Genomic DNA, 16,233 nt, shown 5'->3' with positions numbered 1-16,233 from the left:
TTATGGATAATATTGGTCGCGAAAGCCTACGTGTTAAACTGGCAATGATAGTAGTGACAGAGATGGGTTGTACTGAGAAATTATTATGTGAGCGTAGGACATTGCGGACATCCTTTAAGCTTCCCCCCGAGGCTATCCTTTGGCTATCAGACTTCGACGTGGACTCGTGAGTTTCGATACATAGCAGTTGAGATAAGCAGGCGCAAGTCCGTGGATTGCACTAAACGTCAGCACCAATGACCCGTGACCCAGTACGCTTCGATGATCGTTCGGAGCAAGTGGCGCTCATTGCCGCGTATCCGCGCATACACACAATGTGAGCAGCACCTTTGACATGCGCGTCCTTGGCTCCAGACACTAAGCAGTCTCCGTGCAGGGCCAAGCAGGTGACTGTGCCCTGGTGTCCACGGAAAATCCGCAGGCAGGCACCGCTGTGCATGTTCCACGACCTACAGCACCACCCAATAAAGTTAAAAAAACATCACTTAAACAAATCTTGTGTTTTTTACCGGGGTGGTGGTGGTGCATGCCTGTAATCCAGCATTGTTGAGGCGAGTGTTGGTGGATCACATGTCTTGAAACTTCCTTTCGTCTGTATGGGATAGAGTGTTTCCCCCTCGCACACGTGGTTTTTGTCTGGGTGCTCTAGTTTCCTCTGACCTGCAAATACTCATTAATTGGCCGATAACACCATAATTTCGAGGGCATTTGCTGGCGCCGGCTCATCACGTGTTGTCTTCCCGCTTGTCTGTGGCTCCTCGCGCCTCTGAGTTGTTCTCTCTCTACGAGAGTGAGTGGATACTGTGCGGTGCGTTACATGTTGAAGTTCATTTCACATCAGTTTTCGCAGGCTGTTCTACAACGATGGGTGATGCGCGCTTTCAGCAAGTGTTCTGAATGAACAAATCATCTCGTGATGTGATGCTGAGAGCACAATTAGAATAAATTTGGGAAAGAAGGCCCGAAAAATAAAATAACAAGCATGCTTGTGCATGGATTCTGTAACAGTGTCCAACATGTGTTTGTCCTTGAAACTATTTATTCGCAGTAAAGAAGCCGATGGGTAGCTGTCAGGGCAAAATGTGATTGCATATTTGAATAAAGTAATTTTGGCTCTGGTTTATGTCTGCTAGCTTTGGCCATTTTTCTAAAGGGTAAGTCTCGAACAGCAACACAACTCCAAACAAAATTTACATTAGATCATCTTTGCAATAGCAATCATTACACCATGTTCTCGACAGATAGTCCGACTTACAGACGGACGGACGGACGTACAGACTGTGGTTAATCGCATTCACGCTCTCCAACTCAGTTCGAAAGCATTAAAAAAAACCTGATGCTCAGGTCGTAGCTGCCGCTGAGGAGGAGGCCCCTCTCCTGGCACACGAGGACAGCGCGGACGCTGCCCGCGTGGCCGCGGATCACGGGGGGCACCTCCTTGGCTCGCTCCACGTCCAGCAGCCGCACGTGCCGGTCAATGGAGCCCAGCGCCGCCAGGTGGCCTCCCGCGTACGCCACCACCCGGCACGGCTCCTCTCTGCAACCGCGGGAATACCACGTTAGCCGTGAGAGTCATATTTATGTTTTTTTTATTGAACCCAAATCAACAGTCGTAACGGAGGGCACATCAACGTACGAGCAAGGCTTGCGTGTCCAGATATATTCATTTAGAATTCTCCAGCAATTCAGCAAAGCGGAATGACTTTTAGCGGTTGGCAATTTTGTTGAGACAAGTGGGATGAGCGAAAATGATTAAGTGTGTTCGATGTGCAACGATGTATGCGTTCATCAATTAAATGATGCTCACGATACAAGCGTTGAATTAAGATTGTAAGTATTTATGCATTTCATTCATATGCCTTGTGTTTTAATTTTTATCGCGGACGCTGAGCACAAGCCCAAAACGCCAAGCGACAAACAGCACTTTCGAATGTGTTTCATGGACACAAGACTTTAATACGTTTTTGCAATTGAGTGAAGATATGAGAACTTGTAATAAAATAGATGATGGGAGGGAATTCCGAAGTTGAGTAGTGTAAGGGAAGAAACAGATTGATAGGTGTTGTGACCTGCAGGATAGTAGTTAAACACAATATGGATAAAATGTGTGTATGGATGTTGAACTTCTTTTGCACCATACGTAGCCAAGCGTGCTCATCGAAGGTGTGGAAATAGCCAAAATGAAATAGCCAGTCCGGTAGACACAAAGTCCCTGATACTGGTGGAGGAAGCAACGTGTGGAATTCGCGTTACCTATTGAGATTGCCTGACCCCTGCTGCTACGTTGACCACAGGAGAAAAAAATCACAGAATTCTTGAATCGAATCGCAGCCCCCAAAACTGTACAATTCAACGAACTGTGAGGGCGTGAATTATGACGAGCTTAAAATACACATGTCAGCGCCATGACAAGGTGACAACGTGCCGTATTTACAATGGAGACATTGACATTCATGAACAACTCATAAACACTGCCTTGATGTGGGAAAACATGAATAGTAGGTTGACGGACAGTTGTTATGTTTTAAGTTGATAATTGGTTTTTTACCCTTCTATCTGGCAACAAAACTGACACTTTTTTACAAGGAGTCATATTTGCATAGACCACAATACCTGCAGTCATAATGCAAACAAAACAAAATAACTCTGATAACGTGCACATGCAAATATGACTCCTTGTAAAAAGGTGTCAGTTTTGTTGCCAGATAGAAGGGTAAAAAAACAATTATCATATTTTTACTGGCAAATGAGGTTCCAATGATGTTTTAAGTTGTTGACAAGCTCTGAGTTGTTGACACGTTCTGAGTTGTTGACACGTTCTGAGTTGTTGACACGTTCTGACCCCGCCCCTACTGGAAATCTGTGAAAAAGAGCTTTGTAGCGCATCGGATTCCTCCAGCATGATGCTGAAGAGTGTTTAACTCGTGCCTGCACACCACCGCCAATGAAGTCCGCACACCGACGGTACGTGTACGCGCCACGTAGAAGAATAAGCCAAGCGGCGCTTACTTACAAACAGGAACTCTTACTTTTGTAGGACAATGAGGACGTTGTAAGCGCTGCAGTAAACATTCCTCTCCTCCATGTGTACCACCCGTGTAGCAATGCCCTGCAGTGCAGAGGAGAAGCTGCTATTCACCTGCAAAACGCAAACACAACCAATCCGTGAGCCCATCTTTACATGTCACGAAAATAACCATTAGCTTCTCTGTGAAAATTATCAATGAAAAAGGTAAACACACTACATTTCTCCTTCGTATATATGTCTCCACGCATAAAAACACACAATAGTATATCTTACACAACCCATTGTCCCAACGGTCTTCTTGGAATGCATCATTTCAGCAGCATTTAATAAGTACAAACAAACTATAGACCGGTTTGAACAACTATGTTGTTATTTATATTCTCCAGAACGACACCATTTATTATTTTTATGCATTACATAATTTCGTATCGAACTAGGACCTATATCTTGAAGAAATGGTCCTTGACTATAACATCTGGCAGTTCACCAGGATTGATTCAACCTAGCCCAATTGTGCTGATGAGAAGCTTTGTGTCAAAACCAGTCCAGAAATTGGCAGGACTGAACCAATGCAGCTGAAGTAATGCACTCCCAGAAGGCTGTTGGGTCTGATGGCTTGGGAAATACACTTTTAGTTTTTTAACGTGGAGAAACAGACATAAGAAGGAGAACTATTGTTTGCGTATCTTATGTTGCCTATCTTTACAGATCATTGTCATTTATTGGCACATTCCCTCGCCGGTATGGATTTGGTTTCAATCATCAAAATGGACCGCAGAGCTTAAGCCTGCTTGTTATTGCTCAGTCCTGTTGGTCATGGATTATTTGTGAATCCCAACCGTATTAATATGGATCGTGGCGCAGTGGTGAGCCGGGTTGCGCTACGAAGCTGGCGCCCCGAGTTAGATTCCCAGCCAGAGCTACTCACGTCAGTGGCAAGTGATATCTGAACCGATCATGGAACCCCTCCCCACCACCCGTCCGTTCACCAACCAGCAATGACCAGCGTGGCAAAGTTTGGCCAAACAATCCCAATGACCAACACGGCGTGGGGACGCTTTCATCCAGTGATGGATTGACAGAGGGCTGTAAATGATTATCATTAACGAGTTCGTGTAGTGTCGCTGAGAGTGGCCACCTTGGTGGTAGCGCTGTGAGATGCCTTATCTCCAGTGGAGATGAGGTCCAATCCATTTTCAGCGAGCGCTGGCACTTCCATCTCTCGTAGCCTGGCGTACACTGGGTTCACCCTCTTGGCCGATGTTCCCTATTAAAAATACAATCACAACACGATCGGCATTCCTTTTCAAATGTATAGCCACTAAGCCGCATAATTTAAACACTTTGCATACAGCATATATAAATAGGTAAGGTGCAGCCATGCAAATTGCTTGTTGTATACTCATTGATACTGCTAGGTGGATGGGCTTTGAGAAATGTCCACGATTATTTCACCTGCTGAGCTGGGAGATGGAATCAAACTGGAAACCACTGGATTGCAAGTCCAATATGCTAACCATTACACCACAGCAGTTCCCAACAAAAACATATATGAATCAAAATACATTTATTTTTATGTAAGAAGTTCAATGCATATTCCATGATCTTCAGAATCGATAATAGTTAATGAACCTATTTATGATTATACCCCCAGTATTCAACACTGTGAGTACTGCACTGTGTTTGCTTTCAGAAATAACAGCGCTAAGTACAGCAGGGGTGGTTGGTTCATATATTCGACCATGTGGCTGAAACATTAGCTCTTAAATTGTGAACGCCAGTGCTCTTGCGACGCAGAAGTAAACAATAGTTTCAAGTTTACTCTGTTTAACAAGGCGAGAGTTCCAGAGATCAAGATCGTACAATTTGCAAGAGTGATCTGGGAAATTGGTCTGTCAATAGGGGGCAATGTTTGCAATTTGTAATCCCAATTGAGCAATGTGCGGTGTAATTTCCGAATTTGGCAAATATTGACCCTAATCCGGGGCCCACAATGTCCTCCTCTTGTGAATTACGTAACGTCTGCTGTGAAGCGGATGGCGCGTAGTGTTATTAAGGTTAATACCGCGCCACAGTAATGCTCAGGGCGGCTAAGTGAGTCAAGAGTCCGTAATTTTTCTCCTGTGGTCAACGCAGCAGCCTCTTGTGGCAATAGGGGGTCACGTGAAACCAACAGAAGACGTGAATTCCACTCGTTGATTCCTCCACCCATGTCAGAGACGTTGTCTACTAGACGGGCTATTTCATGTTGCAGCTACCTCTCGTCTCAGTCGCTGGCACCATTGATGATGGTCAATGTTGATGGTGGTTGCAGTTGCCACCTGTTCGTGGTTTCCCAGGATCATGCTCTTGTTGAGGGCAGCTGTCCTAGGATATCCTCCAGTCTTCCGGGACGTTAAAAGTTCTAGGTTTTCTGAGTTGCGTAATAATACACTGCTCAAGACCATTAATTTACTCATAGTCCTCCCCTATCCTGGTTTTGTGTGTATGTATGTTGAACGTCTTTCGCACCGCATGTAGTCAACCGTGCTAATCGGAGGTGTGATAGATATACTTGTTCCCATGATGTCTCAGTTTTTGCTGTACCTCAGAGGTGGAAACCCTAATGGATAGTGGATGAAGGAGGATGCTGTATATGCTCAGTGGCAAAGGTGGTTTTGGATTGATATGGCGTGAGAAATAAATGACAGATGACGTCATTATTTGAGTCGATTTTGTCAGCATTTGTGTCTGCAGAGCTGGAGCAGCTTGATCATTCCTGGACATTGCAGGCTATGCTCAAATGATGGGAGGCTTTACCTGCAATGCCATGGCCTCGTCCCTGACCACCTGTTTGACGATGCTCTCCTTCTGCACCTCCGTCACAAGGTACCGCCAGTGCAGTGACACGTGCCGGCAAGCCGACAATGAGGCCTGGTCCAATATACCTGTGGGGGCAATAATAATTCTTTATTCATCCAGGAAAGCCACGTTGAGGCGTATAACTTTTTTCTGGAGTGTCCTGCGTTGCATTTTTATGCTAAGTGTATTTTAAGCCAATTAATGAGCTTCTATACACGTGGCAATATGTATGTAAGTATGTTGAACTTATTTCGGGCTGTACGTAGTCAACCCTGCTAATCGGAGGTGCAATGGTGGGAGGAAATCGGAGCATCCGGAGAAAACCCGCACGTGCGAGGGGGCAACACTCTATCCTCGTACAGATGGAAACAGATGGCGGTTGGACCACTCGCTGTACTGCTTGCTCCTAGCGAGCCAGGGTATGGCACCTCCTCGACGCCCACGGGAAGGGAGTCCCACAAAACCATTTGTGCGTTGCACCAACCCTAGTTTGCCTAAAAATTGCTGGATTACAGGGGTGCACCACCACTGCTCAGAGCAGGCATGTCGTACAAGTATCTGCTAGGACATTGTATAACCCAGGGGTCGGCAACCAAAATAACAAGAAAAGACATTTTTTGTCGAAATCGGTAAAAAAAATCTTTCAAGTGAATACGAGACGGTGGGTCCTTAATAAATTGCATCACGAGCAGTCCTTAAAGGGCCACATGTGGCTCCGGATCCGCGGGTTGCCGATCCCCTGTATCAACGGTGCATTGTTTCCAGTGGGTTTCTCTTGCTTCACGGTGGATGCATGCACAGTTGGTCAAAAATCGAAGTGTTTCCCTGCAGCATCTTCACTTGAAGCCCTCCCTGCAGAAGTGGTTGAAATTCCATATTGCATTGACAAGGGTCAGTCTCTTCATAGGGCAACAGCAGTTAACCTCCCATTAGGAGGTATGGTGTAGTTTTTTTTAAAGATAACTTGACATCGATTCAAAACTACTTCACTCCCGGTATTGTCCACACATATATACGTGAACTTTATTAAAAAATTCTAGATTTGAAGCTTTCGTGACTGCAAGGATTCATATTCTTAGGTTTTTCGGTAAAGTCACGTAGGTAAAAAATTAAAATTAATAAAGTAAAATGAAAAAAATAAAAAAAATCACGACGTTTCAGAGGCAACACAAGCTTCCGTCTTCAGGTGGAACCGTCACAGCCACGACAGCTGTATCAAGTAAATGAGAGATTACAAGAGATACCACTCCGTATATATAATGGTTGAGGGGGGAAGGGCCAGGAACGGCACATTTTTATTAATATGGTAAGGTGAGGCTTAAGACTAAGAATAGACTGCATAACAAAAGAGTGAGCCTTTATTATGGAGAGGTGCGGTTTGTGACTCCAAAAGTGTGAAAAAAAAACTAAACCTGGTAAAACAAAACTGGCTGTCTATCAGCAACCTGTAATAGTTGTCTGTCAAATAAGATGGTCCAAATAAGTGCAGTTAAATCTTTTTTGCATGGTGTGTCTTCATAATAACAGTGGCAAGACATTTTAAAGCAGTCTCAAACTGAATCTGGGGATCTCGGTATGATATACTGCTACTGGCTGCCCCTCTAAAACCTATCTTGGCAAGTGGCAGCGCAAATCTGAAGAGACCTTTACGCAGCGGTAGACTGGGCATAGTGGCTGCTGGTCATGGTAAGCTTACGATGGTGCATAACTACAATTACTCGATTTTAAAATATAACACGAAAACATGTTTTTTCAAAGTTGATATGCGGGAATTAAAATGACAGAAAATTAATCTTGTACAGCAATGCACACAGTGCTAATTATGCCTGCCAAGAATAGCATACCTATAAGTTATCATACGTGTATTTCTAGACCTCAAATGCTTGACTTTACATTGGAGAGAGCAACAGCAGCATATTGAAACTGTCAGTGTTGGAAGAGCTGTGTGCACGCTACGCATGTCCAACGTTGCCATGTGGAGAAATGTACTATCATTAAATCCTGCATAATTTTCATTGATTTACAAACGTATACATAGCATGTTCTACAGATAGCCGTAATTTTTGCGGATATTGATTATTAAAAATGTTTTGTCATGTTTTCTTACCAAATTATACAATTGTTTATCCCAATAATAGTTTGCTAGGCATGTACTGTCAGCCCACACATAGTTTTAGAGCTCATTAACATTCACATTTGCCAAAAATAAAATGCGTGTTTATATATATACAAATATTTTTGGCCAATTTGCAACTGCGGTATTTACCCAGTATGTATTTGGCTAGATGCACAGGAAGGCTCCGGATTAAGTCCCTTTGATTTCCCACACCAGCAAGGTGCCTTGAGAAGGTTTCCATTCCAATACGATCTCTACGTCCCTTGGTCTTGCTCTTCTTGGAATAAGGTGTCACCTCTGACCCTGAAGGGGGAGAGACAGACAGCTGTGACCTTTACACACCATCCCCGCACCATCTCTCCCCCCCCCCCCCCACAGACGTTCATGCCCTAAACTGGGATCCACACAAAGCTTAAACATTTTTTGGACACTCTTAGAAACACAAACCATGTTAACAATTTCAGAAATGCATTCATCATCTCTATAATTTCAAACATGCATTCTCCAAATGCAGTTCAGAGAATGCCAAGCGCATAAATACCAGGGCAGCATGCTTCTGCATAAAAGTTATTCAAAACTTCTGTATTCGAGTTGAGACTGGCCCAAGAAATTATTGTTCTCACGTTATTAAATCCATCTTCTGTAACATAGCAATATGGGCTTTCATTATGGAAATCCACATAAAAGCTCTGTACGTGAGCAAAAGTGCCAATTAGAGAAATACAAGATTTAAAAAAATTTATCTAGTTATAATAATGCTCTTGACCAAGGAAAGCCTCATTGATTCTAGACTCTACTTTTTCGGAGGGTCCTGTATCCGGATATTTTGCAATTTCGTGTCGGAGGAAACTGGAGCGCCCAGAAATACAAGAGCGTAACGCTCAAAAGCTCTGGACAGATGTATGCAATAATATATTGCTATAATGCCATCTCATGGTCACCATGCAGCCTAAGCAGGGCTGTATGCCTACGAAAACTAAAGGGCTTACGACAAAAATGTGACCATGTTTTTGTTTTAGATTTGAAGCTTTCGTGACTGCAAGGATTCATATTCTTAGGTTTTTTCGGTAAAGTCACGTAGGTAAAACATCAAAATTAATAAAAATAAAATAAAATAAAGATCACGACGTTTCGGAGACAACACAAGTCTCCGTCATCAGGTGGGACCGTCACAGCCAGATTAGCTTGATGCAGCTAATCTGGCTGTGACGGTCCCACCTGATGACGGAGACTTGTGTTGCCTCCGAAACGTCGTGATCTTTATTTAATTTTATTTTTATTAATTTAGATGTTTTACCTACGTGACTTTACCGAAAAAACCTAAGAATATGTTTTTGTTTGTATGAAAAACATGTAACCAAGATGTCGTCTGGAATAAATATATTTATATGGCAAGGATAGGCACAGTGCATATTCAAAGAGGCAGAGTCATGTTAATAACAATAAAAAAAATCATAAGGTGAGAAAAATTTACACCGGAGATTAACTTTTCAAGATTTTTTCATTGCAAAATTAGCAATAACATTTTTTTCAATAATTTCAAATAAAATCTGCTTATTTGCGGCACACAGCATGCTCCCATAGAATTTGAGCACAGACTAAATAATGAAGATATCAGCAGTAACGACATCTGTCCACCGGCTGGACGAAGTCCGCGTGAAACAAGCGAGTGACAGTGGTGGTAGTAACACGTGGCAGCAGCAGTAGCGACTGAAGAAAGTTGTCACTGAAGAAGTAACAGTGGTGGTAGTAACACGGGGCAGCAGCAGCAGTAGCGACTGAAGTTATCGCTGAAGGAGTGACAGCGGCGGTAGTAACACGGGGCAGCAGCAGCAGTAGCGACTGAAGTTATCACTGAAGGAGTGACAGCGGCGGTAGTAACACGGGGCAGCAGCAGCAGTAGCGACTGAAGTTATCACTGAAGGAGTGACAGCGGCGGTAGTAACACGGGACAGCAGCAGCAGTAGCGACTGAAATTATCACTGAAGGAGTAACAGCGGCGGTAGTAACACGGGGCAGCAGCAGTAGCGACTGAAGAAAGTTGTCACTGAAGAAGTGACAGTGGTGGTAGTAACACGGGGCAGCAGCAGCAGTAGCGACTGAAGTTATCGCTGAAGGAGTGACAGCGGCGGTAGTAACACGGGACAGCAGCAGCAGTAGCGACTGAAGTTATCGCTGAAGGAGTGACAGCGGCGGTAGTAACACGGGACAGCAGCAGCAGCGACTGTAGAAAGTTGTCACTGAAGGAGTAACAGTGGTGGTAGTAACATGGGGCAGCAGCATGGAATGCTGATGTCACCCTGCTGCTCTATTTAAGATCGGGAGGAGGTGGAGGGCTTCACTATTCTGGCATGATGCTGGATGTAATTACCAGCGAAACGTCGTACTCAAAAAATGAAAATGTTGTGGATTCACTCTTCAACATACCGGTAGGCTAAAGTAGTGAACTATTTGTCTTGTGTCAACGTGACACATTTTTTACTGATTGGCCGTGTTGGGTGGTGGAGGGTTGCGACACGCGATCTAACCCAAAAACCTTTATTATGAATAATATTGGTCGCGAAAGCCTACGTGTTAAAATGTGCTTCAATCGAAAAAACAGGTTCAAACATTCGGACAGACGTGGGGAAATAGGGGTTGTGCATGGGTGAAACAACGTAGCACGGTCCAAAATTGACCTCTCGACTTCATAATGGATGTGCCACTCCACATCTCCAGGAAACGTCAATCTATGCTCGCACCATTGCACGCCGTCACGCAGGCGGCATGGGAAAATACGGCACGCGCTTGAAAATCCCCGTGGGGAAAAAAAATGAGCGGAAGATATCTCCACGTACCCATGACACCGACGATGTTTCGTTGCAGGCTCGGTGGCACCATGCCGGGTGAAATGGCGCAGTAATCCCGTCTGGCAGCCACCAGTAGCTGCAAGTTGGGATGATCTTCTGTCCGGAAGCTGTCACTTGAGCTTTGAGTCTCGCCAATTGCCTCTTCTTCCTCTTCTCCTCCTCCATGCCTGCATTCTTCTTCTTCTGGAAGATGTGATTGCACACATAGTCAGGTTATTCTTATTTCAAAATACACACCTTCATTTTGCTTTTTTCTCTACGTTGAATATAACCTTAGCATTCAAACGTTTTACGTGCACCAATAGATGCAAATCATGCATACACATAGCATACTGACGTCGTTTGGATATTGAATGGTGGAGGCGATGGAGCGGTGGTGTAGTGGCTGGCATAGTGGCGACCAAAATTTGATTCCCGGCTACAGCTAACATCGTTGGTGAATGATATCTGAACTAGTTCTGGGCCTCCCTCTTCACAAGCCCACAATAACCAACATACTTAAGAGGAAGCATTCATTCAGGAGCAGATGGACAACGGGCTGTGAACTATTTAATTAATATTATACTGTAATATTATAATCTAATCCAGCTAGCTGGGTGGCACTCTGCCACCCATATGTGGTCATTGGCTGACATAAATAATTTGTACCTACATGACATATCCTATGGTCCAGAAAAGTGTATTCATGGTGATTTTTAGGTAACCTCTTGCAATAAAACAATGAATGCATGTACTGTGTGTTGAACTTCTTTCACACTGTACGTAGACAACCATGCTAATCGGAAGTGCGGGGGAAGGACAACAAACTAGAATGAAAAGTGCATAGCTCCAGTGGCTTCCTAATATCGGAAGAGCGTTCCAGACGGCCGCAGGGCATCTGAAAGCGTGCGATGCACTGTCTTTGTTCGATGGTTGCCAAAAGCCATATTCGTAATATTAGTAATAATGACAATTTTTGCAGCACCGTAACATGGCAAGCCATTACTGCTGTATACTATTTTTCATATGGTTCCTGATTTGGTATGTTTCTTTATATCAGTGTTAAGGAGTGTTTGCTCGGTTTGCACCGCCTGTTGTTTGGCCAGATGTTCACTCACCAGAGCAGCTCCTAGCACGTCGAGTGAAAAGCGGCACGTCATGCCGAACAACGCGCTACGTAACCTGAAAACACATCGGAGGCAGAAAACCAATCGAGTAGCGGCATCTTTCCAGGCACCGTGCTCACCCGTTCGCCAGCAATGCTGCCGCTCCACGAGCGCCTGCACGAGTTCACTGAGCTCGAGGGAGAGGCATGGGTCGCACGCACGAAGCGCTCCCAGCAGGAAGAGGGCCTGGCTCCAGACGCCGGCGGACGAGAACCACTGCCACGCGCGGGAAGCCTCCCTGCCGGGGTGTTCCACGCCACGCAGGCTCTCCGGCACGTCCGCCCACACGAGCAGGTTGCTGGCCGTCGGCCAGCTAATGACCGATCGGGCGTACGTCAGGTCTTTGGCCAGGGCTGGAAGCTGGGGGGGAGGGGGAGGTGTTACACAGCCATCATAATGGTTTTCGTTAATATCCAAGATATTTTGGAAATACATTAGTCACAGTACTGAACTGGTACTGGTTGAGATCCTGGGTTCTCATCCAAGCAGACAGCTGCCATTAAACTGGGTTCTCGAGTGTAGAGAATTGATGATCTCAGCCCGGCCACCAATGAATGCACAAAAAACCAGTGGGGATAAAGAAGACGATTGAAGAGACCTCACAGTTCTGGAGCCTCATCTTCTCAGCCCATTTTCTGACACAGTGTGATGAGCCGCTAGCTGCAGAGTTCCAAACGTAAATCTCTTTGTCTCACGCCATGGCGCCAGTAGCACAAATGTAATGCAATTGAGAATAAGCCAAACAATAATTTGAGAATTATTTTAGATTACTTTGACTTATTTTCCTTTGCGAAGGATGTTTTTGTACGAATGCAAAGTTGACTAATTCCTCCACTCCAATGTTGCTGCATGCTGGCCAACCTGGATCGTCTGGGCGAGTTGACTCAGCGACTTCCTCGCTCTTGTGCGCAGCAGAAGGCCGGCCACGAAGTCTCTCTGGGCTGAATGTCCCAAGTGGCCCAGCCAGGCCGTGGTGCGGTCCAGCCAGCCGGTGAGCATGCACGCCTGGCAATGCCCGCAGCTGGTGAGTTCCCGGGGCACCGCGTGGCATCGCAGCTTGGGGTCAGCGTCCACACCTGCCGTGGTCGCTTCCCGCATGTCCAGCGGATGCCGATTGCCAACCTCACTCGCAATGCCTGCTACAGACGTACATGATTGACAAATGGCCACAATCACTGGTGTGGCCGTCACCATGCCAGCGATGCTTAGTTATTGCCGCAGGGTTTGTTTCAATTTCCGTAAATCCAGTGACGTTTGGGTAAAGGGTGGGTGAGTGGTGGCAGGTAGGAGTGTGTTAATGTGCACGTGCAGTCTACTTTATATACAACAAAATGCTTTCACATCAGGAGTAAATACATATGTACGATGGAGTAATGTATGTGTGTTGATCTTCTTTCGCACCATATGTAGCCAACCATGCTAATCGGAGGTGAGGGGAAGGACAACAAACTAAACACAAAAAGCTGTTCTAAAGAAATTAGTTTTTAATATTCATTTAATGACATATTTACTATTTACTGTAATGTATTCAAGGAAAGCGTCATCGAGTCCCAATACTAGTTTTCATATGGTTCCTGAATTGGGATGTTTGGTAATATCAGTGTTAAGGAGTGTTATGCATGTGACAAGAAACTGCCATACAAGCAGAAACCATAGTCATACAAGGCGATAACAGTAAAGGGTGCACATGGATGGGTTTTAGAAGGCTTTTGCTGGATTACTATCTCCTGGTCACTTCGTAGGCCAGTGGTTTTAGGATTTCACAAATCTCTATGATATCCACCAACCCATGCTTCAGAAGACATGCATATGGATGGCATGCGCTTAAAGCTTATGCTCCTACCAAAGGCATATAGATTGATTTATATTAATACAAAAGAGGATGGGTATACGCACACCCCTTGGGAGCAAGTCCAGACAAGACAAAAATCCCCCGTATAGCCTTAAGAGACTGTTGGGGCAAGTGCTGTTAGCGAGCACCTATGAAGGCTGGAACAGCACACGGTGGGGGTGGGTGGCCAGCACCACGCCCGGCCGACTTTGTCTCCTTAGTGGCGATATTTACACACCGCACTAGGTATATGAGACTGAGTCGACCTAGGGGAAGCCCAGGACCATCTCAGATAATCGTCATTGGTGTTGGCCGTAAGCGGGAATGTAACTCGGCTGGGTTCGTAGCGCAGTACGCTGACAGCTTACACAACGCACACTGGTTTGTCCAGCAATGCTTATATCCAAATTGAATGCTTATTCTGAAGTTGCCCTTTTCTGTCCCCTCACCAGTGTCATAGAGGGATGTGTTGCATATATCAGAACTGTGCTTACGTGAGCTGTGCTCCTATTCAGCTTATACTGCACTGCCAAAATTTGCTTTGACCTTCAAAAGATATGTAATGTGTTTTAGTTTCATTGTTAAATGTTCCCAGCTACACTTCTGTAATATGAAGCTGAAAAACATACATTGATGGTAATTCCATATTGCCCATTGCTCACAGTTGGCATCGTCCATCTCGTGAATAATTGCTTGTGATTGCCTTATGGCAGCCTGGCACAGACAGATCTGCCTCCCGCTGGGCAAAGGGCATCTAATGCCAGAAATAAAACAGTAATTGGTCTGGCAGTGTTGACTGCAAATCAACTATTCTAAAAACACTACATCTCATAAGAATTCCATGCAATACCGTAGAGCGTTCTGTAGTTCGGATTTTGCCGTGTTATACAATCATTGGTTAGATGGATCACTGGTGTGTTTCAGATTAGGAATAAGTTAATATATATACGAGATAAATAAATACCGCTTTGAGAAAATAGCTTATGGTAATATCACTTGAAATGTGCCCAACCTCAATGACTTTCGGAGGCTTTGCCTGGCTAGTCATTGTAAAGGGAACCACCAGACATGTGGTTGTGAGGTGGCCAGAATGTGGCAGTGTTACTCCTTTAATGTCGGGTTTATTATACAGATGCTGTAACGCCAGTTTTCTGCTCGTGCCAAATTCTCATTTATTGAATCGGTCAAACACACCAATGCAGATGCCTCCTAAATATGTAAAAACTAATCGGATTTTCTGCTTAAATAATACATATAATTATTACGTATTAGTCAAATTAACTACAGTGGTTTCATGATTCCACAATACTGTACAAATGAAATGAAATATAAAAAACTTGTTGAAGGTGCAAGTTTCTGAATAAATTGCATCAGCACGTTGATTTATCATGCAGCAAAATGGTACCGTTTAAGAATAGTCTGCATTCCATTTACATTCTACACCACACTTAGCTGGACTCTTTAAATCATCATTATAATGGCCATTCAAAAACTTGAAATGTTGCAGCCTTTTCACTCCAGCTACAAGTGAGTTGAGGACCTGTTGCCCTGGGTCATGTAAGTGGTAATATTCTTAACCCTAACGTCAACGCAGCTGTCATGTCAATATGTGTAGTAACACATGCATTCATTGCTGTCAACTGCATAGTGCTGTGTGTGTGTTTCGGATGTTTTGTGCATCGTATGATTAACGCAGGACAGCTTTAGAATGTGTTGCTTAGTTGTACCTGAAGTGACCTTTTCTGTTGAAGAATTAGTATTGAATCATGAGTACAGTTGTAGATTGCAATCCACGTGCATCAGTAGCGTTTTAAGTAGCATTAAAAACATTTTGCTTGCACAATACAAAACACAATTTGCACATTGCTCACGTAAAATCTCCGCTTTTTCTGTCCACAATTTGGAACCTGCGGTTAAGAGTATTTGGCTGCTATACATTCCCCCATTCATAAGCCACTTGATTGCGCTATCATTTTAGGCCAGGTCGCTCCTGAGAAAGAGGTTAGTGGGCTTTACCTGGTAAAATATAATAAAACGTGTGAATGACAGGCACAATGGATGTGCGGATAACAGCAAGGCCCCCAATCGACTTAGGAGCATATACTTGGTATGGCGGGTAATTGGAGGGCAGAAAATAGAGTTTTCACCATACAGTGTAATACATTTAATCCAAGTGAAAGCACATTCAGCCAAGTCTAATTTATCACAATGCGGACATGAATTAGACACACAGCTGGAACACGGGAATGACCAGAATACGAGAGGAAAGGAACCAGGGGAAAGACGCATACAGTAAAGTGATTTTTAAAAAACTCAATTACCTTTTAAATAAAATGATATTGTATTCCCCGTAAATTGAACGTAACATGGCAAAAACAATGAAAAGATGCGCTTTACTTATGATACAGAAAAATATATAAATG

The 16,233-nt window shown here is 44.3% G+C and overlaps 1 protein-coding gene across 5 annotated transcripts in view; it reads right to left on the bottom strand.

Annotated features, from left to right (window-relative positions):
- The window catches only part of LOC133345394 (F-box and WD repeat domain containing protein 10B-like), a 30,105-nt gene that overhangs the window by 11,490 nt on the left and 2,382 nt on the right, over positions 1-16,233 (bottom strand). For 2 of the 5 annotated variants that reach the window (XM_061556119.1, XM_061556107.1), the window contains exons 2-10: positions 12,841-13,118; positions 12,060-12,339; positions 10,823-11,017; positions 8,136-8,288; positions 5,828-5,955; positions 4,167-4,295; positions 3,030-3,139; positions 1,334-1,537; positions 328-449 (exon numbers count right to left, since the gene is read on the bottom strand). In XM_061556119.1, the coding sequence (XP_061412103.1) occupies positions 328-449; positions 1,334-1,537; positions 3,030-3,139; positions 4,167-4,295; positions 5,828-5,955; positions 8,136-8,288; positions 10,823-11,017; positions 12,060-12,339; positions 12,841-13,077 (1,558 nt within the window). In that variant the 5' untranslated portion in view covers positions 13,078-13,118. The remainder of the gene's footprint in view (positions 1-327; positions 450-1,333; positions 1,538-3,029; positions 3,140-4,166; positions 4,296-5,827; positions 5,956-8,135; positions 8,289-10,822; positions 11,018-12,059; positions 12,340-12,840; positions 13,119-16,233) is intronic. The other 3 variants (XM_061556124.1, XM_061556132.1, XM_061556140.1) reach the window with 2 other exon arrangements.

The sequence above is a fragment of the Lethenteron reissneri genome, chromosome 3 (assembly GCF_015708825.2).
Source record: "Lethenteron reissneri isolate LAM-NWPU_2019-01 chromosome 3, ASM1570882v1, whole genome shotgun sequence".
Classification (NCBI taxonomy): Eukaryota; Metazoa; Chordata; class Hyperoartia; order Petromyzontiformes; family Petromyzontidae; genus Lethenteron; species Lethenteron reissneri.
The sequence above is the reverse complement of the archived record's forward strand: the minus strand, read 5'-3'. Positions and strand labels throughout refer to the sequence as shown.